Genomic DNA, 27,366 nt, shown 5'->3' with positions numbered 1-27,366 from the left:
AATGGCTTAATGAATAAAACCACAGGAGAAGGGAATGCTTTGCAACAAGCAACTTAAAAATCTCTGAGTTTTAAAATCAAGACGAAACTTAACTCCACAGAGATGGGCCCCAGAAGCTTGCAGATTGGCATCTGACATCCTTGCCCTTGGCAGAGGTCTGGGGTGCCAGGGAAATTTACAGTGCCACCAGTTGCAAGTTGTTACAGGATTATAAGATGTTATGCCCCCTCTCCAACGACACATGACATTGTAGTCTTCAGGAAACCAGAGATAACGCTGTTCAGTATCTGAACTTTGAAGCACTGTAGATCAGCAGGGAAAGCCCAGCTCCACAGGTCAGTAGAGAGATGTGTCCTTTCCAGCGAGCCCTTGATCACATCACTAGCCTTCAGGAAACCAGAGATACGGACCCTGAAATCACCAGGCTCCTCACTTGTTGTCCTCTCTGAGGCATTCATGTTCTCAGTGTCATAATCAAGTGACCGGCGACTAGTCGACAGCAAGTTTAAAGTGTCATGGCCAGCAAGTAATGTCGACTAGTCGACGAGTCTGTCCAGCCCCTACTGCTTACCACTGATGTCTACCTAGTATTTAAGTACACAAAAAAATGTTGACTGGATAAAAGAGTCTATGCAGAAGTGCATACAGGCATGTTATTTTATGATTAGAAATAAAACCTAGGGGCTGAATATGCTCCAAGAGAATTTCTCGTATAGAGGTCTACATAGCAATAAGAAAAAGCATGAGATGCATTTGAACATGTCCTCCAAACAATAGGTATTCACATTATCCAGCTGAATAGTTGTTTGAATGCAAAATCCATAATGTTCAGTTTGGTGCCATTCAGAGCCTTGTCAATAAAATCGAACAAGGAATAAAAAAGGGTCCAAATGATCCCACTTCTGACACCAATGTAACGTGCGGGTTCTCTCCAAGAAACTAGATGGAGTCAGGGGTCTGGTCCATAACTGAAGCTTTACTGAAAACTTACTCAAAGAAAGCAGTTTACACAGAAGAAAACAGCAGCTCTATGCTCAGTTCCAACCCAGAATACAACCCAGCTCGACTAGCATACCCTTGCAGTCTGTTCTGGCTTCTACCAAAACAAAACATTGACCCTACCTAGTCCTCCAGAATATAAGTCCCCACAAGAAAGCAGCATATAACAATTCCTAACTCGCAAAATAACCTAGTATTAACATGCACAAACTTTATAAAAAGCTGGCTATTTTCAACCACTTAGAACCCAGGCATATATTAATGCCACAGTATTTTACAGATTTTTTATTTAAAGTAAAAATGTTCAAGGTTGTGTAATAATCTTCAAAGTTAGGTGGTTTGCATAGCCATTGTACAGTAGTACATTGTACGGTTTTGCCAGTAGGTGGCGCTATGTTGTAGGTGTTTAGATAAATTAATTACAGTAACCCTTCACAGTTTCACTACTCTAGAGTCACTACATTTAATACTGATAATAGACTGTAGCCTGTAAAATGAAATAATTTTTGTGAGTCTAACGCAAACAGTTTTAAACTGTTTCTGTCAGATTTAAGTGTTGTTTTTGGAAATCCAATCAGTGGCGTTTTTGTCAGTAAAGGATTCGCTTTATAAATTTGTTGTTTCACTTAATTATTGTGCATGAAATGTCTACCTGTGAGGTTGTGCTCTGCACAAACAATAGGGAGCAATTAATTTAATAATGAACAACTGAAGCCCAACACAGCAGTTAAGAGTAATATCATGTGGAGTAAGCGTTTTTTGGTGAGTATTTTCACTTAGAAATACAAAATTCCCAAGAAGATGAATATGGAACTTCATATGGAACAAAACTTCTAGCTCTTCTCTAATGTACTTACATCATTTGTACATATTCCAAACACAAATGTTTTCAACATTTGATATAAATATCTGAAGTAAAAGTTACACCATGTGACAGCCATGTTACTATGTGACATTTTTAGGCATACTAAATCAAAATTTAGCAACAGAAAAAGCTTGAAAGCAAATGAATAATGAATATGATATGAATATACTATGCCATACCATTGGCTACATGATCATTATTAATGGTTACATAGTGGGCCAAAACCTGCTGTTAGCTTGTTTTTTTTTAAAGTGAAATACCCCGACTGGCCACTTTAAAACCACCTCCTTGTTTCTACACTTATTGACCACTTTGCAGTTCTACAATTACAGACTGTAGTCCATCTGTTTCTCTGCACACTTTGTTAGCCCCCTTTCACCCTGTTCTTCAATGGTCAAGACACCTGCAGGACCACCACAGAGCAGGTACTATTTGGGTGGTGGATCATTCTCAGCACTGCAGTAACACTGATGTGGTGGTGGTGTGTTAGTGTGTGTTGCGCTGGACTGAGTGGATCAGACACAGCAGTGCTGCTGGAGCTTTTAAACACCTCAGTGTCACTGCTGGACTGAGAATAGTCCACCAACCAAAAATATCCAGCCAACAGTGTCCTGTGACCACTGATGAAGGACTAGAGGATGACCAACACAAACTGTGCAGCAGAAGATGAGGTACTGTTTCTGACTTTACATCTACAAGCTGGAAACAACAAGATACGAGTGTCTAATAGAGTGGACAGTGAGTGGATGCAATGTTTAAAAACTCCAGCGACACTGCTGTGTCTGATCCACTCGTACCAGCTCAACACACACTAACACACCACCACCACGTCAGTATCACTGCAGTGCTGAGAATAATCCACCACTCAAATAATACCTGTTCTGTAAAGGTTTACTTTGATGAAAGTGTGAAATACAGGGGATCCCGGGGTTGTCCAGGACTTCCTAATTAACCTATTGGGCCCCTTGAATGTCTCAGAATAAAAAATTCTGGGGATCCCTGAAAATTAACTTATGACATTAAGCTATAATTTAAGCATGTTCAGCCTGCTTTACCCACTCGAGCTTCTGTCTTTGGCATCCGTAACTAACTAGAGCTACAGCACTGCTCTGCCTCAGAGTAGTGCTGTAGCAAATTTGTTCACCCAGTTGGTCCTTCATGGCTTAGCAACCGCAACTATGCCCTGGATAGCTCTAAAACACTTTACAACATGCCGTAACATAAAACTTTCCAAGAATTTGGTGGAAAGAGTAAATTGTTACTCATTTATCGAAGCGAAGACAGAAGATCTCAGTGTGGAAAGCTGCATTACGTAACTAGAAATGAGCATTTCCAGCAGATAAACTGTTAAACCAAACCTTTTCTTGCCATTAAAGCTAACATCAGTGCCACTATGCCGAGTGAGTTTGCAGCTAGTCAATGCCGGAGTAGGCAGCCAACATGGGACCCCCCGAATACCAAGGGGTATTTCGCACCCTGACTGTAATAGCATGGGGGATGTTCTCAGAACATTGTGAGGATGCCAGAAATTTCACCTGTGGGACGTCCTAAAAAAACAGCTTTTAATGCCATCCTGAGAACATCCTAAAGATGTTGTGTTGTAAACTGGGAATCCCACCCCTTACAGAGCAACGGGGATGATGTGGGCCCACACACCTCCTCACTCTCCTATGGCTGAATCATAATCTTGCAGGTTAACAGGTTGAAGGGAAAGGTGGAGGTTTAGGACACATCAGATTTCAAATCTACACATTTTAGATTTCTGATTCAGGCTGCTGCTCAAACCAGTCCAGAGATCATGCAATCACATGATCACACACACATGCTGAGGATATTTCCCTGTTCCACCCACTCAGAGGAGATTCCCTTCCTGTCATCACCCCCACCCCCACCACGAACCCCCCCCCCTCCTCCTCTGGATGAAGACTCAAATGAACAGATTCGTGTAAGTTCCAGTCATTCCTGATTTGCCTAAGACCTGACTCATCGGACACTCTTTAGAAACCACACTGAACACTCCTGCACACGGCGCATGTGCCGGAGTGTCACCGCACACACACACACACACACACACACAGTGGGGCTGGCTCGGGCGGATTGATGTCGTGACGTCAGCACGCAGCAGTTACCTTGCCGGAGGGAGGGAGTGAGAGAGGGGGGATTAGAGAGAGAGAGAGAGAGAGAGAGAGAGAGAGAAGAGCGAGAGAGAGAGAGAGAGAGAGAGAGAGAGAGAGAGAGAGAGAGAGAGAGAGAGACGCGCTAATCTCCAGGGAAACGGGCACGTTCAGAGTAATGAGCGGTACCGGTCAGCGACTTTAGGAGAAAGAAAAAAAAAAGAAGACGAAAGAGGAGGTGAGAGGGAGTGAGAGAGGCAGAAAGAGAGAGAGAAAGAGAAGGAGAGAGAGGAGAGAACAGTGCTGAGGATGAGCCTAAAGCTGTTTGGACCCTGAGGGCAGCGTTTCCCCCGCTCTCTCTCTGACTGAGGTAAGGCCGCTTCACCTTCAGCACAGAGAGCACACACACACACGCGTTTGTTTTACACAACTTGTGAGGACGTGCATTGATTTCTATTGATTTTTGTATGACTGCAGCCAAGTAATACTACACCTAAACCTAAACTTAAGCTCAATATTTGAAAGGCAGTTTTTCTGCTCTCTTAGTTTTTCCCCAAAAAATTGAATTCGTGCTGGAAAAAATGCAAAACGTCCATACTTGTGCACGATTGTCATGTTGGCCTGACGTTGTGAGGACATGTGGTCCTCGCAAGGATAGCAAGACAAACATACACACACGCGCGCGCACAGTCAAACAGCTCAGCGCGCGCGCGAGGCTTTTAAACTCGGCTTTTCGCGAGTCTGAAGTGCGTTTAGTGTGATTTTAATGAAGAAAGGTAGAGCTGTACGGTGAGAGAGAGAGAGAGAGGGAGAGGGAGATACAGAGAGAGAGAGAGAGAGTGAGAGAGAGAGAAAGCTCAGCTTTGTGGACGGCGCGCGGAGGCTGCGAGGTGCTAAAACTGAGGTGAAGTGTTTCTCACACTGAGCGCCGCTCGGTTTAACGGAGAGAGGCTATTCCGGAGATTACGGACTCTAATGGAGTGACAAAGTGACACAGAGAAGGAGAGAAAACCCGGAGAGAAGAGGAGAGAAGAACCGCAGGAGAAAAGAGAAGAAAAGCAGAGGGGAAAAGAAGAGCTAAACAGAAAAGGAGAGCTGAGGAGAAGAAGAGAAGCTGAGGGGGAAAGGAGAGCTGAGGAAGAGAAGAAGAAGAAAAGAAGTAAAGAACAGAGGTGAAGAGGACAGAAGAAAGGAGAAGCGTTCTGGAGAAAAGCTGAAAAGTCGTGAGTGAAAAGTTTCAGTTCTCTTTATTTCCTTCATTCGCCTTTTAGCCTCAACACTGAGTGAAGCGGAGCTCCGGCACTGACAGCAGCGCTCAGCACAGCTCAGTCACTCACTCACACACACACTCTCTCTCACACACACACACACACATACACACACATACACACACTCTCTCACACACACACACATGCACACACACACACATACACACACTCTCTCACACACACACACATACGCACACACACACATACACACACTCTCTCACACACACACATACACACACTCTCTCACACACACACACATACACACACACACACATACACACACTCTCTCACACACATACACATACACACACACATACACACACTCTCTCACACACACACACATACACACACTCTCTCACACACACACACATACACACACACACACATACACACACTCTCTCACACACACACACATACACACACTCTCTCACACACACACACATACACACACACACACATACACACACTCTCTCACACACACACACATACACACACACTCACACACACACCCACATACACACTCTCACACACACACATTCGGTTCATTTCAGCTCATTTCAGCAGAGCTGGATTACCTATTAGTTTGACACTCGTCTGTCTTTCTCTCTCTCTCTCTCTCTCTCTCTCTCTGTCTCTCTCTCTCTCTGTGGTAAATATCACACCCCTGTTAGTGTCTCTATAACCGCTCTCACCTACACGTGAAGAAGGAGCCACTTCCACCCGCTCAGGGCGAGAGTTTTAGAGCTTTTAGATATTTGAGGGCTTTTAGGGCTTTTAGGGCTTTTAGGTGTCGGTGTTACTTTTACAGCCACCGGCTCCTCCGTCTGAGGACAAAAGAGCGGCGGAGGTGCTGCCGCCTCACCTTCACCAGGCACGAGCGTCTCACTGCGTGTGCGCGCGCGCGTGTGTTTCTAGGTGTTTCTCACAGACTGTTCAGCTCAAAAAGGTGCACATGACTGTAGAACCTCCTCCATATAGCCTCAGTTCAGTTTCAGTTGTATTGGACTGAACTGAATCAATTTGAATTAAATTCAGTGCAATCCGTATCAGCTCAGTGAAGCTCAGTTCAGTTCACTTCGGTTCAGTACAGTTTGACATTTTGAACGAAACTGAAACAAAGTGAGTTCAGTTCAGTTCAGTGTAGTTTAAAATTAGTTCAGTTCTATTTGGTTCAGTTTACATGAATTGAACTGAACTGAATCAAAGTGAATTAAATTAAATTCAGGTTAGTTCAGATCTGTTCTTTTCAGTTCAGTTTGCATGAATTGAACTGAATAGAATAACATTCAGTTCAGTTACTTTCAGCCTAGTTTAGCTGAGTTCAGTTCAGTTTTGTTTCAGATCCTCTTCTGGATGAAGTTAACAAATGAATCTGATTTATTGGCATGACAGGTAATGTGATTAATTATGTTATACTAAAATAACATACTGAACATTGCTGAGTCTGTAAAATGAACTGTTAAGGCTGTACATGAAACATATTAAACTAACTGAATCCCCCCCCTCCCTCTGCACGTGTCTCAGACCTGCGTGTCCTGGACAGATCGAGGACCTCTTCTGCCCCCCTCAGAGCGCATTAGTGAGAGTGTGTGTGAGCTGTAGCCCCATCTGAACCGGCCCGATGATCCGGCCCGGCTGCAGTCCCCCCGTGCTCTGAGCTTCAGATGGACTGTGTGCGCTCAGCCCTGAGCACTAAAATGCATTGGGTCACTCTGCTGCTGGCCGGCGTCACTTTCTGGGGCAGAGTGTCCGTGAACAGCTGCTTAGACTACGAAGACACGTACGACTATTATGAAGAGGAGAAAACGGACTCTATAGACTACAAAGATCCCTGCAAGGCTGGTAAGAGTCATTCATTTTTCTACATTTCTGCATAATTCAGTCGTTCAGTCATTCGGAGTGGTTTGATGTGAAATGGCTGATTGTAGGGAATTTTACAGACTCACACTTCTTTACAGTCGTGGTGATGGGAACCAGGGGTTCCGCCGTCTGGTGTACAGAGATTTCTGTTTTATTTGATATCCAGACAACACATTTCCTCTGTGTTTTTATATGTGATGTTGTTAACAAAGTAGCTGTAGTTATCATTATTAGAATATCTGAAAAACATTTTCTTTGAATTCAACTTCAGTCATGCCCTGAAAGTGCCTCTCCACCATGAATGGCTTTGTAAAAATACATTTAGGTCAAAACTTTCTCAAAGCTATTGTACAAAAACGTCTCAGGCATCAGGCAATGTACTCTTAAGCACTTACTTTCTGGGAGGGAGCTTTTAGAGGCATTAAACTCTTCAGACGTCTGGTTCCCATCACCTCCACTGTGAACAAATTTGATTTGGTAACTTTGAATGACGCATGTCAAATCAAACCACTCTGAATGACTTTGTTTGCATCTTAGTGATGTAAATAAGCAGAGATTTTGAAACATTGGTGGAATTTCCCTTCAACACAAGTACAGCGCTTGCTAGATACTCATTCTTATGTTAAAGCTAAGCCACATGTTGTTACTGTTATTATCTTGGCACCTACTTCACTTTGTTTAAGGCAGTTGTGCCATTTCAGGCTCAGATGAGGTTCAGTCTTTTGCTCTTTTCTCTGCAGTATCTAATGCTATTGGCCAAATACCGATACCAGGTATTGGATACACAAAAAAGGTTTATGTGTGTCCTGTGATGCACTTATTTCTTTAACAATCGATTGATACATGAAAGTTCTCTTTCTTTGTTTTTCATGACACTTCAGTCACGAATCAGGGACCCATATTCATCAAAATAAGAGCTGATCTTGGATTAGTGTATCCATATCAATGTAAACAGGCTCAAGACAAAAACTGATCTTAGATCAGTGCTCAGACTGCTTTGATACGAAAGAGTGAAAACTGTCAAAAAATCGCATAAATGAATGTATGAAACAGCATAACTTAAAGCATAAATTCTCCATTTTTGTCATTTTCTCATAATTTAAAAATTCCACCTGCAGTTTACATTTTGTATGACGTCCATGATGTATAGACCAACAGATCTGGTCAAAAATGATCTAGAATAAAATCTTGTTATATTAACTTACATTGAAAGTTGAACTTTTTTTTAGAGATACAAGGTTTTGTTTCTGACAGCAACAATATGCTTTTAATAATAATGAACAATCTATCAGTTTACATATTATTAATGTTTAACTAATGTTTATTAATTTTTATATGAAAGAAACCATATCCTACATTTTTCTTGTGCTTCATTTTTTCTCTCGAAGACCATTTTTTATGACATTTGTTTGTTTTTTGTACCAAATACAGTCATAATAAATTTTTACATGACCATTTAAATGACCATTTTCCTCAAAATGGAGCTCATATATGTAAATAAGCTCTAATCCTAATGGCTGCCCTGTATTGTGCCTCATTCAAAAAGCAGTTCAGGCTGAAACACTCCTTATAACTTCAGTGTGAGTGGGTGGGGCAAACCTGCTGTAGGCTGAACTACCAGATGTTTGTCAGTGTGTTTGTTTCCATGACATTATAAAAACACTAAATTCAAAACAGGCTGCATGGACTGCAGAGTGACCAGTACATTTCAGAAGTTTAACAGTGTTGATATACCACAACTCTTTCCATGATATTGGCCCTTTAATGGTACCATATGCATCACACCATCTCCTCCCCCTCCTGACAGACTCAGCTTTAATACGGTTTCCCTCCTCTTGGCACTCAGCCTGTGGCTCCTGAGGCCACGTGCTCAACCGGCCCACGTCTGTCCCTGCAGTCAGAGTCACTGCTTTAATTCATCACAGCGAAGTTCACTGACCTATAAATATTAATTAAATACTATTAAATAATATTGAGTGTATCTGCTCTTGATAAATGACATTCTCAGGTCTCACACCTTCATTTTCCATTGACACAACTGCCAAACAGGGACTTCATCATAACTTAGTGACAATATTTTATTGCTATTGTGATAAATTAAGTCACAATATGCTTTTCTGAGCATATCATAGATAAGATTATTACTTAAAGAACGCTGACTAACTGCATGTTTCATTACAAAAAGAGGAGAATTAGTCCGGTTTAATTGGATTTGGTGCTGGGCAGTTTGTGAAACATGAATACAAATCATTATAGTTTTAGGTTTATTATAGTATTTTTTTTGTTTGGCACTACAGGTTTCGTTTTGTCTGTTCCACCTCATCAAATCTCAGAAAAACAAAATGGTTATGCATATCGTGTATCGTGAAAACGTCTTGAAGTATCGTGATATAATATTTTTATCATATCATCCACCTACCTCCTTATTGTACTCCTTTTTGGAGAAGAAAAACAGGAATAAATGACACAGCCAGGTTTAGTTCTTGCTAATCAGCCTATGTGAACATTAGCAATGTTAGCAAGTGTTGTGAACACCACAAGGAGCAAGCTAACACAGCATCATACCTCTTTAAAACCTCACGGATAACAATGTAATGGAAGGTACGCAAAGGTAGAGAGGGTGATCGGGAGATTGGACCGGTTACTGTGAGCCTATGTACAAACTCATAAGCACACGAACGTTCAGAGAAACTATAAATGTTACATCCAAGTGTATATCTGTAATAATTGAGCAGCCCCCACTTCAAGTGGTACAGCCCCCTGATTGCTAGGTCTTGTACAGCAGATAGAGATCAGATGAAGCTGAAGTCAGCTTCTTATTCTCATTTCTCGTCCACCTAAAATGAGGTGGCAGTTACATGGAGACTTGTGTACCACGTGTAACTGCTCCGCAATTTTAGGGTGGAACAGAAATTTAAATAAGAAGCTAACGTCAGTCACCGGAGATTAGCGTATCTGTGTGAATCTGGTACCGTGTTCACTCTCCAGTTCAGTTTTGCCAGCCCTCTTTTTTGATTGGTTACCTCGTGAAAAGTGACACATGACAAGTGCAGCTTTTGTGTTGAAGTTTTTGATTTGAAGTTGAAGCTTTTTCTGCTTGAACACTGAAGCTGGTGGATGGGGCTGTTTTATTACTGTTACAGAATGTGCTGTAAAGAGTGACGAAGCTCAGTGTGGTTGACCTGCAGAGTCCTGTGTGCGTCTGTGAGCGCCGTATGGCTCTGTGTGTTCATACACGTGTGTAAGCGTGAGACAGAAATGTGATGCTGCTGCTGTAAAGCAGATTATTATTTATATGTGATAGACAGCTGGACAGCTGTACACAGGCTTATGCTGCGTTAACATGTTGCCATTGAAAAAACCCTCAACGATATGGGACTCACTGCGGTACTGGAATACCTGTATATATGGTGCTTTAGTGTAAGGCTGGGCAATATGATGATATTTACTGTTGTTGTGATAAACTATGCCACAATATGCTTTTCTGAGCGTATAAAGGACATCGTCAGTATTTAGAAAACACTTCCCAGCTGAATGTTCCATTCCAAAGGAGTGTGAAATATTGAATATTAATGCGGGTTGGTATGACAGTAATTATCGTTACTATCGTTAGCTTAGCCAAAACTCTAATGCTTTTAGCACTTCTAAGCATTTTTCTAACATAACACAGTGTAAGGTTATAAAAATACTTTATAAAAACCTACCTAACTTGTTTATTTGTGTATTGTTTTGTCCTTTTCACTCTCGATCCATCACAAACCTTCGCCCCAAGACAAAAATTCAGACACGCCTTACCTAAACTCAGCGCAAAATAATAGAAACCTGGATGTCAGATATGCATGTTCAGTGCTTGTATTCCCAAAAAAAACCCAATATTTTTAATCTAGTTGGAAAAACTGAACTCTTGACAGAATGTTCCTCTGACCGCGCTGCTGATTCCATCGTGGCTTGGTTGAAAGTTGTGGAGTTTGATGCCTTCTGTCCTCTGTCATAAAGTAAACACAACTTTAGATGTGGAGTGGTATTGGTTTTAAGGCCTAACCTCATAAAAAGACAAAACCATTTGTCCTTTTTCATTTTTAGTTCCAGTGCTTAAAAAATTTGCCACTGTTACTCAAGGAATCAATTTTCCATTTTCTTCCCGCGTTCTCATAGTGTTTAAAGAGATCTCAGACTTTGTGTGACGGTTCCACTACTACAGAAATCATACTTGGTGTGGTCAGGCCTTTAATTAGTCTGCACTGCAGAGAATGTAAGTCTCTCTGTGTACTTGTCTTCATCACTTTGTGGGGACTATATCTGTCATTATTATGATGATGAGAACACATCACAGTTTTGTACAAGTGAGGACATTTTGCTGATCCTCACAAGAAAACCTGCTGTTTTCAAACATTTTTTTAGTAAAAGTAAAAGAGCAGAAAGGTTGTCTTTTGGTTACTGAGTTAAAGTTAGGGTTAGGTTTAGGTTTAGGTTTAGTCTAATTTGGCTACAGTACTACAGACGTCAATGAAAGTCCTGATCTGAGTGCACAGGGAGGAGCTGAAAGACTGTAACGTGCTGTCTTTCTCTTCCTCTGTTCTTTTTTTGATGTTTGTGCATGTGTGTGAACCAAACTCCACCCAAAACTGAACAGATGTTTAAAATGCAGTCTGTACTTACACTCCTCTGAAATGCTTTGTCTCTCCCTTTCTTCCTTTCTCCTCTCTCTCCTTCTCTTGCTCTGTTCAGTCTCTCTCACTCTCTCCTTTCTCTCCCTCCCTTTCTCCCTCTCTTTTCTTTTCTCTTCTCTGTCTTTTTTCTCTCTTTCCCTCTTCTGTATATTGTTCATTCAGTAATTGTGTAAATCTAAGAATGTCTCTAACTCTTATGTGTTTTTATCACTGTTTCCAAATTGTTCCATATGATCTTAATGATAGACTCACACACAGACTCACAGACATGATGTGTACATGTGTGTGTATGTGTGTGCGTGTGTGTGTATTGTGGTTGAAATTTAGCTGTGTTTGTGAAAAAATTGCAACCACTGAGCTGTTTTTCTACTTTATGGCATCAAAATGCAGCTCTCCTGGGAGGAGTGCGTGCGTATGTGTGTGTGTGTGTGTGTGTGTGTGTGTGTAGAAGTGTGTTAGGCAGCCGTAGGGAGGACCCCTGTTTTTCCTAAACTGAAAATATTTTTGAAATTCATCAGCCATTCAGCCATGGTTGATAATGGCACTTCAGGGAGAGGGTGGGCGATACTCAGATCACTAACTGCTCCCCACAGCACTGTTCATTCAGTACAGTTAAGGTGTACAGTACTTTCCAAAGTGTCTGAGGCATCTGAGAAAGTGATAATGAATCTGTTAATCAGAGCCTTTGTTCAAAACACTAACACTAGAATAAACAAATAAGTGATACAATGTGATTTTATGTATGTCAATGTGTTTATTATAAGCATTTTTAAAGCTTAAATTATTTTAAAGCGCTTCTTGAGGACACCTAGTAGTTACAGTTGCCATCCAGCACCTGCTTCACCTAATCAATCCTTCATTCAATTAAATCAGAGGTGCTGTTGATGGAATTTAACCGCATAAACCTGATGGGCCTAGTAGTAAAATACACCCCCCAACAAAAAAGCAAGCTGCTTGTTAAAATCTGCCCCCAGGGAGTTTTGTTGCATGTATGTTGCTGTTGGCGATAGCAAATCATTTTCAGCCTACAGAACCGGGGCTTTCTGTGAGCTACCATTTAGTCTATCACTGTATAAAATATGCATGAGGCTTCCTTTAGTATTGGATGAACCATTTTTTTTCCAAGCGAGTGCACAAGCTCTTTCAGAACAGAATTCTGATTGGTAAGAGCTTATTACTGATTAGTTCAATCTAACTTATGGCTCATATTCATGGTCTAAAATGTACTTTGTGACACAAACTGAATAAAAATCTCTGATTTTATGGCTTTGGTAGATCACATTCTTTACATATCAGATAAATGTGTAGGTAAAATGTCAGAAATAGCCTCTTTTTTGCATCAGCCTTAAAGGGTTAATGGCTGGAGCGACACCGGGAAGTCAAGAATCAAACCTTTGGTATTCTTCTAAACAAGAACTTTATTGAAACAAGAAATTCTTGTTAGTTTTTACTGTATTTATGTTTATTTGTATCTATTGTAATGATGTGTTTTTACTCATAGGATCACACTCACTATCAAAGATAAACAAGGTTTAAACAGTTTTCATGGCTGCTTAAGACATTTATATAGTACTGTAATTCCTAAACATGGCTAAACATTTCCATCTTCCATTTCTGTGTTTCTTAGTCACATTAAGTATAAAAGTACCATCTTCAAGTTGTCCCTTCAAAGTTTATTAGACTAACTGAAAGAAAAATTAGACCTTGTGTGAGAAAGAACGGTTTTGGTATTTTGAATAGGAATCAAACCCATATTCATCTTTCACACCTGCTTTCTCAGATTCCACTTTGTTTCTGCTCTTTTTACGTTATCATCAGAAAGTTCTGCGAACAAACTGTTTTGATAACGTCTTGTCCAACTGAGACCAGAGGTGAGCTCTGTATTTTCAGCTGGAGCTACGAAGAGCTATGAAATTACTGAATAACTTGATGCAGTTTACACGATGCTAATTTATGGCGTATTAGCTTCTATTACTTTTTATCTACATTAGACTCTTAGCTTCGCGGCATAACAAAGAAGTAAAATATTAGCCACTATACACGTCCACATTTATGGGGAATTATGTAGTCTCTGAAATGCCACACAGTTAGATTTTTTTCCACCTTCTGCAAATCAGCCCGGGCTAAATGCTGACAACCTAAAAACAGCCAAGCCATCGAACCCCTTCGATCTGCTTCTTGCTAATGCTAACACTAGCCACTCTCCTGGCTGAGTGAGCGTTTCAGCACTGTCTCTCTAGCACTTTCTTCACTGATTTCTCTGACCCCAGTGTTGCATTCACTGTTCATACTTTAGGCTTAAAATTCAGTTATATGTCTTAAGACTTACTGCTCGGTGACTACTCTGAATTATTCAGTAACTACCATGAGACAAATGTAAGTTATGTGGCTGTGATAAAGGACTTGAAGTGTAGGCTTACACACAGGCCTCAGTGTGTACAATGGCTTAATGGTCCATTCCAGGCCCATAAATAAGGAGAATGCTTTGTCTGGGGCGTCTGTTTGTATCTACAGAAAGCGCTTACTTAAAAAGCCACATTAGTTTCAATAGGCCAGTAATGGGCTTGTGTCATTATACAGTCATTAAGGTGCATTATCTGTCACAGTTATCTTAAGACATTGTAACCATAACGACCCTGGTGCTACGGAATAACCAATCCTTTCAGATTATGCGAATATGCCCACGCCCCCTTGTTTGAGTCAAAGCTGAGAGTAAAGGAACGCAAACACACCTGAGGTAGGGCTTAATGGGTGTGCGTGTGTGTGTGAGTGTGTGAGTGTGTGATTACAGCTCTCCAGGCTATACAAATTTACACTAAGATGTGTCCTAAAGAATAGGGCTGGAAATGTACTTCATACTGTGTTGTATCAATCTGAAGGTACTGAATGCAGAAGTTTTAGACTATGTTGACTATATTTGATTATAATCCAGGCACCATTGTGATTCAATGATTTTTTTTAACAATAACTGGTAGAAAAACAATCGTACCAGGATAATCAAGATGAATTGAATCGTGGTAAAATGTAAGAGTTAGTGATACACTGAATTATTTTCTGAAGATTTGTAATTGAATCAAATCATGATGAAATTTGAGATTTTGTAATGCATTGAATTGTGTTCTTTGTAAATGAACTAAATTCTGGAGAAATTTGAGATTTCATGATTTGCTGAATCGTTTCTCAAAGATTCATCACTGAATTGCATCACAGTAAAATCTGAGATTTCATGATGCACTGAATCATTTCCTGAAGATTCGCAACTGAACTGACTCATGGTGGAATTTAAGATCTTATGCTGCACTGATTTGTTTCCCAAAGATTTGTAATTGAAATGAATCTTGGCAGAGTTCAAGATTTCATGATGTTTCTTAATGAATCACACCTGAATTAAATTGTTCTGAAGTCAAGTCTGATACAATACAATAAAATAAAATTACTAAACAATAAATGTAAAGAATAGGACAATAGTGTGAGAGAATATATCAGCAGTGGTAAAATAAAATAGAATTGTAAGAATAAAAACAAATAGTAAACAGAACAACAGAAAGGAACCACAAGGAAAACACAACCATAAATCTACAACAAAGCTGTACATCCTAAAGGACAAATGGGCCTTTAAGTAGGATTTAAAAATGTCGATATTGGGAGAAAACCTAATTAAAAGCAGGAGATTATTGCACAATTTAGGAGCAGCCACAAAAAAACACTTGGGCTGCGTCCCAAATCTCATGCTACAGCACTAAATAGTGTGTAAAAAGTAGTGCACCACCATTAGAAGTGCATTGATTAATGTAGTAGGCAAGCGTAGAAGTGCATGGTTTGGGACAAAGCCATGGTCTCCCTTTTCACTTAAATAGACAGAAGCAATTTATCTGAATGTTCTCCTAGTAGAATAGTGCTTAAGACAATCAGTGATATATTGGGGTGCAGGCCACAGTAAATCTTAAAAACAAAGAAAGGAACCTTTGGAGCCTGATAACTAGTTGATGCAAGAACTGGAAAGATATGGTCTCTCATTTCTATGGTCAGAGATTTACATCCCTTAGGAAAGCAACTAAAGATGTTAAGAGGTGAAGTCATCCCTGGCCTGTTTGTCTGTCTTTTTCTCTATCTGGACGTTCATTTATTTCTCCATCTTGCCTGTATCCTTCTCTACCTCCACATCTCTGTACTCTGTTCCATCTCATTCCCCACTTATCAACTTTCTGCAAACATCTTCTCATCTTGTTCTCAGTCTCGTCTTAGGCTGTGTGTAGTCAGAAAGCAGATTTCACATGATTACAGCACCCTAGTTTATATACGTTTACTCTAGGATGTGCTTTAGAGGTGCGTGTCTGCCTTAATGGTAGGGTATTTTACTGCACTAATGAGAGGGAGATGCTCTAAGAGTAGGTCTCATGTCAGTACTGTTATTACACTCTCACACACACGGAAACATGCCAATTCGTGTGGGAGGACTCAGTGTCAGTCTGACTCCTTATCTGTAACGACTTAATTTGTTTATCTGTAAACTATCTTGTATATATCTCCTCCACTCTGCATCTTTTAAAGCATGTGTTTATTACACCTGTGTAGGAATGCTTTTTAGTGGACGCACCCACCTTAATGTGTGTGCACATTAATGCAGTGGCAAACCATGACTGTTAGAGCTCAGCCTTCAAATTGTGCCAGTTCAAGACTCAGCCGAGATTGAATTACTTCCACCTATTGTAAATCAAAATGTTATTGGTTGATTCCTCTGTCGCTTCATAATTATGCTGGGGCCTAATCTAATGCATTAGGCCTTCTCTTCAGCTCCTGAAGTCCTAACCAATAGGAGAGTTGAAACCTTTACCAAGAGCTACTCCAACATAAAATATAGCAGTACTGGGCATAACTGTGCTTGATGTGGAAACTGTTACTTTATTAGTAGCTCCTGTTTATCAAAAACACCCACAAGAACATTCATTTCTTCTAGCCAGAGATTTCAAGCTAAAGATGATGGAGACTTTTATTCCACGCTGGGTTCATTACTACAGTAATTAGTGTGGATTTTGGACAAACAACACTTGCAACTGTTTTTTTAACTCTGTATATGTTCCAAATTTACAGTGAATCATTCAGCAAATGTTTCAACTTAAAGCCTAACTCTGAATAGTACCTGTTAGCCCATTAGTATTCTGATGAACTCCTTTTTTAAAGAAAACCAGGTTTTTAAACAAAGTAAAAGTCTTCTTTTATGACTTTTACTTCATACACATGCAGTTTGTGATGCAAACACAAATGTATTCCTAAGTCAGAGCATTTTTCATGAGTTTTAAGTCTGGTCTTAGGACAAAAAGTTCTTTGCCTGCTCCTCCTTCTGCCGTGCTGTGGCTCTGCATGTTATGATTGTTTACAAGCTCTGCTCAGAGGAGAGATGTATCACATGATCAAAGTGTGGCGGTGGAAGCTTATTAAAGCAGAGTTGATCTGCATGTCTCAAATACTGGTATTTTTTTGGCCATGAAATTGTAATTAATCTAGTAATGTAGAACAGAATTGTGAAGGCCACACAAACTTTACCACCTGAGGCTGTAGCCGCTTAGCTTAATGCCTTTTGTCTGTGCCGTTTTGCCTGTTGTCAAATTATACAAGAGCTGAAACCTGACAGCGACTATCCTGCGACTCGAAGCTGTTTTGTCTGATGTCTGAAACTTGACACTGTGGTCTTAGAACTTACTGTGATTTGCATGAAATAAATCAAGAAATGTATGACAGTTTTGTGGTAAATTAGTTTTTATTGTCACAAAAGGCTGTTACCGTGGTAATGTGGTTAACCATCATGAGGCACAGGTCTAGTGTGTATGTGTGTGTTTACACTGAAGTGTTTGTATGGAAAAACAAAACAACACTGTCATGCGGGAAAAAAACAGTGAAGTGGAAGTGAACTGTAAAGCAGACAAAACAAGAGCGCAGATTAAAGCTAGTGCTGAATCACATGACCTCATCAGCGAACTCCATGGGTTTACTTTTGTGGTTCGTTGACAGCAGAGGCTTTTCCCTGTAATTTGCTGACATGGAGGTTTCACTAGGTCTTCAAGACTCTGTAGAACTGACACTTTTGGTGAAAAGTCAAATGTGCACAGTTTCTCATTAACGTAGTTACAGCATCTACATATATAAGATATGACAAATTATGGCCTTGTTCCTAAATGAAAGAATGCAGCCTGTCCAATTATATTAACATATGAGTCACATATGGGATATAGAGTACAGATGGAGTAAGCCTAGCATTGTCAACAGACAGGGTAACACAGTGAGCTGAGTTGATAAAAGATTTTTCAGTTTTTTCAGAGTTAAGTTTAAAGAAACTTATATGCATCCATGATTTAATATCCTGTAAACAATTGTTAAGTCTAAAGCAGATTAGGCAGGTTAAGTTCAAAGCAGATTGTAAAGATGTAAATTTAAGTGTTATCAAAGTCCTTACAGGTAGATCTGTTCACTCGGCAACCATCCTTGTAACGCTGCTGGGCAGTTATTTCCAGCCATACAAGACCAGACTCCTCTCTATTTGAAAGGGGAGAGAAGAAAACAATAAAAACCATTTCAAAAACATATTTGAAACCACTGTTAAAATCTGACAGAAACCTCATAAACAGTTTGTGGCGTTTGGCTCAGTAACATACAAAATTATGTGTTTTTTCAGGTTGTTCTGACTGCTGCCCTTGTGCAAATCTCCACAACCAGGGTTTTTTTTCTCCACTTGCGGCGTAACCGGCAAGCTGAGTTCTCTTTTTCTTGAAGGGCAGAACTTTCTCTGCAGACGTATGCTATGTTGAGCGTTACAAGCTTTCCCATTGATATTTCAACCATTGACCACTCTTCTCCTTTATAACATCTCTGGAATCATCAGCAGTGTCACCAAGAGTGAGCATATAAATATTAAATAAAAGTGGTCCAAGTACGGACCCCTGTGGAACACCACAGGTGGCAGTAATTGGGGCTTCCTATTAGCTTATTCAAAGCAGTTGTAAGGAAGAAATATGAGAATGGTGTTGGCCAGGGTTTTAATACTAGTGTTGATCGATACTCAGATTTGCACGTTGGTACTGGCATCATAAAAGAAGAGTATTATTGTGCCATCTCTAGTTTTGATGTCTTCAGTTTTATGTTAAAATGTGAAAGACGGTTAAAATAAGGAAAGTTTTTCCAGAATTTTGACAGGAACATTTACAACTGATTTCAATGAAAGTGACTGAATCTGATGTAAGAAAATGCTAGTATAAGATTAAGTCGTTAGATTTAGATCATTTAAGATTAAATGAGATACTAGAGCATTCTTATTTGGTCCGTCCAGCTTCTGCTTCTTGGACATTTCCTTGAGTGCAAGCATGTGACCTTGTGTGTGCATACAGTATGTGCATGTGTCGTACCATCTCTCTGTGTGAGCGAGGTGGAAGTGACCCCTGAACGGTTGGTAGTCTTTGCCTCTGTTGTTCTTGGGAAAACTGAGTGTGAATATTTGGCTTGGTGCTTATCTCATGCCATTAGAGTGCACTAAACACATTTCCATCTCTTTGTACACTGATTTCCCTCTGTGTGTGTGTGTGTGAGAGAGAGAGAGAGAGAGAGAGGGACTCGTGTGTGAGTCCACTTCATTCAGGCACTTATCTCTTCCTGGTAGGCTGCATCCTGCCACTTAGCTGGAGAAGAGTCTCTCTCTCTCGCTCTCTCTCTCTCTGTCGTACTCGCTCATTCATGCCCCTTACAAAAGACTGTTTTCATAATAAAACTGTACACACAGCAGAACACACATGCGGAGTGAAAGAGAAAGCCGAATGCGGTCTTGCAGTCCTGTGTGTCTGCTCTTTAACATAAAGGTGCCTGTTTGTTAACTTCAGCAACTCAGCAACATATTTTGTGGCAGGTAACTGTAGCACAAGCAAATATTTAAGTCATGGACTTTCAGATGTTTACCGGCAATAGTTCTGCTGTTTAACACTTTAGGGCTGTCCTGACTATTTCTACTGATTGACATGCTCCTTTCAGCAGATAATGGCATTTTACAATGCTGTTGGTCGCTGAACTAGCCGTGTTTTTGCTCGATGATGGATGGGAGTTTTGGGAGTGGGAGGTAAAATGTGATAATATTGGGTTTCCCCACCTGCACCTCCTGTAAACATCAGTCAGCCTTTACATTGTGTTACAATTGCATGATGAATGGACCAACAGAAATGGTTCAAATTGACTTACAAAGAAATCCTGTTACGTTAACGTTCATTAAAAGTTAAGAATGCTATTCCCTTCGGTAAAGATACCATTTTGGAGATAGTGACGGCAACAGCGCTGATATGTGTGTGTGCACATATGTGCACACATACATCAGTTTGATGTCAGAAAGACGTTGGACTCAAAACATTGGACAGAAGTTGAATTTTAAGTCAAAATGAAAATGGGTAGAGTGAGTTGTCTGTTAATCATAGCGTTGACAGTTTTAACCCTGACTCCTCCTGTCTGCGGCTGACATGCCATTGAGCAAGGCACCCGAATGCTAATCAAGTTCCGCAGCTATGGCTGCCAACTCCTACCATCTAACGTTGGAGTTTGATGTCCACCCAACGTTGTATTTTGACAGACATCCGATTATATGACTTTGATTTCCAACCGAAATTCCAATGTTGGAGTTTGATATTAAGCTAATGTTGGGTTTTAATGTCAGCCCAATTGTCATTTTCAACTAAAATTCAATGTCTGTCTGTCTCAAATTGACGTCTGGTGCCTGCTGGGTTGTACCTCTATTTTTGTCATTTTAGTTTGAAAGCTTTCCTTCACACCGTGTCAAAATTTCATGATAAATGGACCAACAGAAATAAGCCAAAATTATTTAGAATCAATCATTTCTACATTAATTTCCATTAAAAGTTAAGTTTTTTCACTCTCCTGTAAACCCACCTTTAAGCATAAAATGCACTTTAAAGCAACAGAAAAGCAAATGCACTCGAAAAATAGTCCATCAGCCACATCCTGTTTGGAGTCTGAAGTTTGCTTTTTTGCTGGAGCTACGAGGTTAATGTAGCCAACATGTCATGACAGCTTATACCCTCTGATTAGCACTGTGCAGATTGTCTAAATCATCAATCATCTCATCTCAAATCTTAAGTAATCTCAAATAGACTCGCTTATATGGTTTCTGACACTGTATGACTTGTTATCTATTTAAATGGACAGTATAACTTTCAGACTTACTATATTTCAGACTTACTGTATTACTACATTATGTAATTTGTTCGTTTTTATAGCCGTGCTGTTTAGACGAAACCTCGTTTTTCGTTCAGACAGTAACAATAGAGAGCATCTAACGTTGGAGTTTTTTGTCAAAACCCATTGTTGGCTTGACATCAACATTGGACAGACGTCGAAGTTTGGTTGGAAATCAACACATATCTGTCAAAAAAACAATGTTGGGTTGACATCAAGCTAAAACATTAGATGTCGTACTCAGAAGCCACATTCTCTGGTCTATTTGATGTGCTGTGTAGGTTTTTGTCTGAACTATCTCTGTAAGTCTGCTCGCATTAATGTGTGTGCGGTCATGGTCAGGGCAGAAGGGGAAGCTGGACAGTGGAGTTTAAACAGGATTTTCCAGGAGCACTCCGGCCTGACAGCCAGCTTCCGAAAAATTCCCAAATATTCCCGACTCAGCGCTTCACTCCGCTCGCCGACTGTTTGTTTTGGAGCGGAAAGGCATGAGTCAGCTCTCCATGCACGCTTCCTCCCAGAATGCATTTCACTAATTAAGCAATTACAGCTTTGAACACCCCGACGTGTTAAAGGGTTTCCAAGCTTTGATGCAGCACCGACAACAACTCAACACAACACCCTCACACGAACACATAAACAGAGAGTTAGTGAGGATATGGTGACCGAGATAAAGAGGAGAGAGAGAGAGAGAGAGAGAGAGAGACTGTTAGCGTACTGATAGTGAAGACTAAGTGCATTAGTGTGCTATAGCTTTTGTCCTGACAAAGTCTGACAAACATTTTGATTGGATTCATATGTGTTTTGTGTGTTGATGTATTTCATCTTTGTGTGTGTGTGTGTGTGTGTGTGTGTGTGTGTGTGTGTGTTTATGCGTCTTTCTCTGGTCCTTCCTGTGACAGACCTCTAAGGAACTGTGCTTGGCTCCTACCCAGAGTGCTTTGCGTCACATCCATTGCTCATGTTTCTTAGATCTTTAGTTACGCGTTTTTCTGACTAACAGAAGCGCACAATTATTCCTCCTTTTCCCTCGATACTCATTTATGAGACTTTGACGTGTGTTGTGAGTGTGTCTGCGTGTGTTTCAGGCATGCGTCACCCTGGTCAGTCACACATGGTTTTAATCTGACATCATTAAAGGGAGGAGAGGTGTGAATGTCTAAACAGTCAAAACAGCAGGCAGTGAATCCTGAGTTGAAATTGAAGCTCCTGCTTCTCTTCATCGGCCTGAATAAGTTTCATCCACTACAGGGAACTTTTTACACATTTGCACATTTTAAAGCACAATTACTGTTTATTTGCTGAATTTAACATATTGAAGAAAGCAGTAAAACATAACATGTGGCCTGTGTAAAACTTTATGCACATTTTATATTGTATGTTTAATTTTTTCCTGCATGTTAAACCCAGCAAATAAATAAAAATAATTCACTGAAAATTTGTGGAAAATTTCTGAACATCAATAAAACATGTAAAACATGACCAAAGTGTATAAAGTTTTGCATTTATGGAGGGTTTCATGACAAAACACATCATAGATCACTTTTGAAAACTTTCTACTCTACTACTCCAAAACACAAGCTTGTTAAAGTGAATGCAGTGGTCAGGACGTGAATGAGAAGGCAGAGATAGTGTGGCCATAGTGGTTTTCTCGCTAGGTTAGCTGTAGCTGATGTCAGCTCAGTCTAAAAACAGTAAAGACATATTTCTCTTACAAACTAACTTGTTGGCACATCGTCCACTGAAGGGGAAAGACGTCATGTAGAGGCAGCCTCCGTTACTCATTTGACATGAAAACCTACTGATGTCCCTGGCCTTTTAAAGAATAAAACACGTTTTCAGCTTTTACCCTCTAAAAGCCACTGCTGTCGTCTAAAAAACAAACATCTCCTGCTTGTGCTTCCCACACAGTTTCTCTGCTTGTTTCAATGAGCTACGAGTGAGAAAAAATTCATATACTTTCCTTTTTGTTATTGGTGATGATAACTACGAATTCTAAGGGTTATATTGTGATTTGTTTGTTGTGTGTGGCTCTGTGTGAAGGACGAGGTGTGTAATTTTCTTTCGACCAGTAGCATTACCCCCTCTGTATTTGGAGACAGATAAACATATGATTAAAGAAGCCCTCGTGGATTAAACCAGCTGTCTGACCCTAAATAACACACACACGCGCACACATGCACGCATAGGTTAAAACCTGAAATGAACCCCTCGTTTTCATATTTACCCCTTCACGTGAACCTTATCATTGTGAACAAAAACCCGAGGACTAAATGGAAATGAGTCTGTAACATCATCCCAAATAATTTTAGCAATTTATAATGTTACGCAATGTCATGTAAAATTGTCATAAATTAAATCAAATCAAATGTCTATTTCCTAAAACGGTCTCTGTGAGAAGGATTCTGGGGGCTTCCGGGACTCATTTGGAAGCAGACAGTTAGACCTGGAGAGTAATCTCTGTTTTTAATACAGGATCTGGTCTGCGGATATTGCGGTGCTCAGATTAAAACACATCTCCCTCTGTCATGCACCAACCTGGAGACTGAGATTATAATCCCAAACAATTTTTATTCTAGCGCAGATTACAAAGTCTGAAAGGGTTTTTTTTTCCTCCAATCCCACCAGCTCACAGTGGTCTGAGATTTTCATTGCTGAATTAAGAGTAAAAGCAGTATTTATAATTGGTGTTTTTACTTTTCCTGGCTATTATGATATTTTGTTGAAGATTTAGTTTGGCTGCTACATTGTACCGGGCTTGTTAATGAACTGTAACTGAGTTTAATATGTGAGTCAGATATTTTATGTCAGAGTGGATTTGAAAATGGTCAGAGATCAATTTAAAGCATTAAATCTTCAATTACACTAAAAACAATATATACTGAAAACTTTTAGTATGTATTTGAAGAAGTTCAGTGTGTATATTAGTTCTGTATATGTAGCAAATACATTCAGTATATACAGTCGTATACAAACGTTTGAGCACTTATGTCCCAGTATGTTAAGCCCTTAAATAGTTAAAGCCCAAAGTTTTATTACACACTTCTATAAACCGAAGAATAGCTCAGCCAGTAGCTCAGCCAAGTCCCTGTAGTTATTGAATAATAATTTTTTTAGTACGTAGTCAGCCTGGGATTTTAAGGGGATAAATTCAGCAAATAAACTGGAATTGTGTATGAAAATGTGCAGAAGTTTGTTCTCCCTGTAGAGGATGGGTTCACTTATTTTCATAAAGAACATAAACAGAAGCTGCCCAAAGAAACTGACAGTTTCATTTAAAGTATAGAAAGTAGTAAGTAGTAGAAAGTAATCACTAAAAATGTTAATAATAATAATAATGTTATTATTATTATTATTATTATTATTATAACCTCAACTAATATCAATAAGTAGGTGTTAAAAATTGGGCTTTGCTGTTGAGTTTCTTGTATGCATATGTGCATGATCTTCTTATACAAACAACTTTAGAATAACAAATGCTTTCTCATTGTTTGTGTGGACTCAGGGCTGAAGGAGAGTTCTGAGGAAATTTCTCATTACATCATTGCTTTGACTTTTTGGCCACGTTTGGTCAGCTGTGGTCAGGATGTTAAGCTCACGCCCCGAGCACATGCTGATGCAAATGTGAAAATCGTTCTTGCACAGGCAAACTAGGTGTGTTGTCATTCAAAGTCACACTGATGCAAATGCGAAAATTGTTTTTGCAGAGGCAAAGTAGACGTGTCGTCATTGAAAGTCATTGTAGGTGGACTCGGAATCTAATTCAGAATGATTTTTAATCACTGAAAATAATAGAAGGAACTTTAGGGTGTAATTGTAATTTAGTTAGATCCTACACAAGTGTCTGACTAATTTACACAAGTGTCAGATTTTCTGAGTGACCCAAAACATAATAAATGACATACCAACAGTTTCAACATTCAGGGTCCAGCTTCCCAAAAGCATCTTAGTTTTTAGATCATTACAACTCAGAGAGAGTTCAGTGTGATGCTTGCTCTTCCGCTTAAAAATCATCTTTAACCCCTTAAATAGCCAGGGCCAACTGGCAGACCCAAAATTTTATTAAACACTTTCATAGGCTAAGAATAGCTCAGCCAGTTTACACCGAAGTCCCTGAAGTTACTGAATAATAAGTCTTAGTATGTAATAAGCCTGAGATTTTAAGGGGTTAAGATGGTTTCGGGAAGCCCAGCTCTGATTGTCGAAAAGTTCTCTACCTGTGTTGTTATATCTGATAGTGTACCATACCTGTTTCATCCCCTGAACACCTGCTGCAAAGCAACAACAATGGCTGCTTTGCTCTAAGCTGTAGGAACTACTTTTTTGGATGTGATGATGTTGCGATATCCAATAAAAAAATATATAAAACTAAGCTACTTTTTTTTCGGACAGTGAAGATATGGGAAATCGCTCCTCTGTGTATTACTTGCAGGTGTAATTTATGCAGGTGTGACTTTCATAGCTCGATTATATGAAACTAAAATCGATACTGGTTTGTTTATAGTCGTGTGATTGCGGTGTTCTTCCAGCCACGGCGAAACGTTACCTCAGCATTTCACTAGCGCTGCTTCAGCGCTTCCGCTGAATCTCTTTATATAGGCGTATGGATTCATGCATTCTTTATTCATCTATAGATCTTTCTCCCGGACCTTTCACGTCGATAGGTCAGCCTTACTGTCATTTTAGCCCGGTGAGGATTACTGATTTCAGAGGCACTCCAGTACAGCATGTGATGTTAGGATGATACAGCGGTTACGCAACAGGCCAAAGCCCTAGCTCAATTATGGAAATTATTTTAGAGACCACGATTGGCAAAAGCCTTTTAATTTGTCTATAGCTGCCAAAATGCATGATCTCAAAGCCAAAATACAAATTTTGCCAACTAGAGTTTTTATAACCGCGAAGGCTTAAATCATCATAATTGCTGCTAGCGAGCGCTCTCACAGATGGCAGCTGAAGAGGATGTATGACGGAGAGTGATTACAGCTATAATTAGCTCTTAATGGAGGGTATTACCATGGCCTTTGTGTCTTGATCAGTGTCTAATGAGAACAGAAAGACTCCCCAGAGACGAAGAACACTGATACCCATCTAATAGGGAGCGCTGTTCGAGACTGGGCCAGGGTATTGTGTGAGCAGAGAGAATGAAGAATGGATACACACCCATGCACATACACACAGTTTCATTTATACTTAAGACAATTGAGATGGACTTGAGTGTAGCCTGCATTGTTTATTGTTCTGTATCAAGGTTAAAGAGCCGTATACCTGCCAAACGTTATCCGTGCACATACACATACACTGTGGAGTTTCATTATGTTCTCTATCATAGCCATCTCTATGATCTCCTTGGCGACAGGCTAAATTAAGAACACATGATGATATAATGGGCGTGGCTGGGAATAAGCTGGGTGAAGTCTATGGGGCGTACCATAGCGGGAGTCTTGTGGGAAGGGAGTTAGGATGAAGTCGGAATTCTAGGAAGGTCAAAGTCAGAACAGGGCTGGGGTTGGGAAGAGTGAAATAGGAAGTTCATGGGATGTTGGCCTCATACACAATGTCCAGAACGTTTTAACCTTTAACTGGAGTCTTCGTCCTTGGGTAGGACAAAATTGCAGACACATATACGAATGAATGGTCACCAATTATTAGGTTTTTAGATTTAGACGTATTTTGTCATGTTCATATGTTGGTGTCACTGCTGTGCTGAGAGTGGTCCTGCTCAGGGGTGGTGGTCCTGTGGTGGTCAAGGCTGTAAATTGCGACAGTATTGTTACATGTGCTAGGATGAAAGGCTGCGCTAATACAAAAAACATCACAACAAAGACATCAAACCTGACCTTTTGGTAATAAATTAGTTCGCCTCCAGTTTTGACGTTTGTGTCTGCAGCCGTACATGTCTTCATGAGCTCCTGCTGGTTTGGGTTCCTTTCAGTGAACATTGATATTCAAACCCTTTACATGCTGATCCAGTTTTTTTTTCACAGTTGAAACCACAAATTGCTTTAGTTTTTGGAATGAATACTTATTAGAAGTACAATTATGTCATTTTTAACTCAGAATTTTAAGTTCAACCCTGTATGGGCATCCAGATCATTGATGAATGGGGTAAATGGGGGGCTAACTATGCAGAGAAACAGAAGGACTACAATCTGTCATTAAAGAGTTTCATTCCAAGATGCTGTATATCCAGTTGTAACAACTTTGTTTTAAAAACAATAACAGCTGATATCAATGGAATTTTTTCTCTAGTAAGGTGGAATTAATCATAACATAGTGTCGACGTTTGTGCAAAGCTCACTCCCAACAGCACATCATAAAAAAAGAAGGTTAGTGCACACGAGTGGTCCAATATAGGCATGTCCCAG

At 40.0% G+C, this 27,366-nt stretch overlaps 1 protein-coding gene across 3 annotated transcripts in view; it reads left to right on the top strand.

Moving 5' to 3' along the window:
- Nucleotides 1-4,074: 4,074 nt before the first annotated feature.
- tll1 (tolloid-like 1) overlaps nt 4,075-27,366 on the top strand; it is a 74,431-nt gene continuing 51,139 nt past the window's right edge. Inside the window, exons 1-2 of one of the 3 annotated variants that reach the window (XM_036582941.1) lie at nt 4,075-4,348; nt 6,771-7,088. In XM_036582941.1, coding sequence (XP_036438834.1) covers nt 6,911-7,088 — 178 coding nt within the window. In that variant the 5' untranslated portion in view covers nt 4,075-4,348; nt 6,771-6,910. Of the gene's footprint in view, nt 4,349-4,567; nt 5,202-6,770; nt 7,089-26,402; nt 26,600-27,366 lie in introns of those variants that run through there. The other 2 variants (XM_036582942.1, XM_036582943.1) reach the window with 2 other exon arrangements.

This window comes from Colossoma macropomum, unplaced genomic scaffold, assembly GCF_904425465.1.
Source record: "Colossoma macropomum unplaced genomic scaffold, Colossoma_macropomum, whole genome shotgun sequence".
In the NCBI taxonomy this organism is placed as follows: Eukaryota; Metazoa; Chordata; class Actinopteri; order Characiformes; family Serrasalmidae; genus Colossoma; species Colossoma macropomum.
This window is presented reverse-complemented; position numbering and strand designations above follow the sequence as displayed.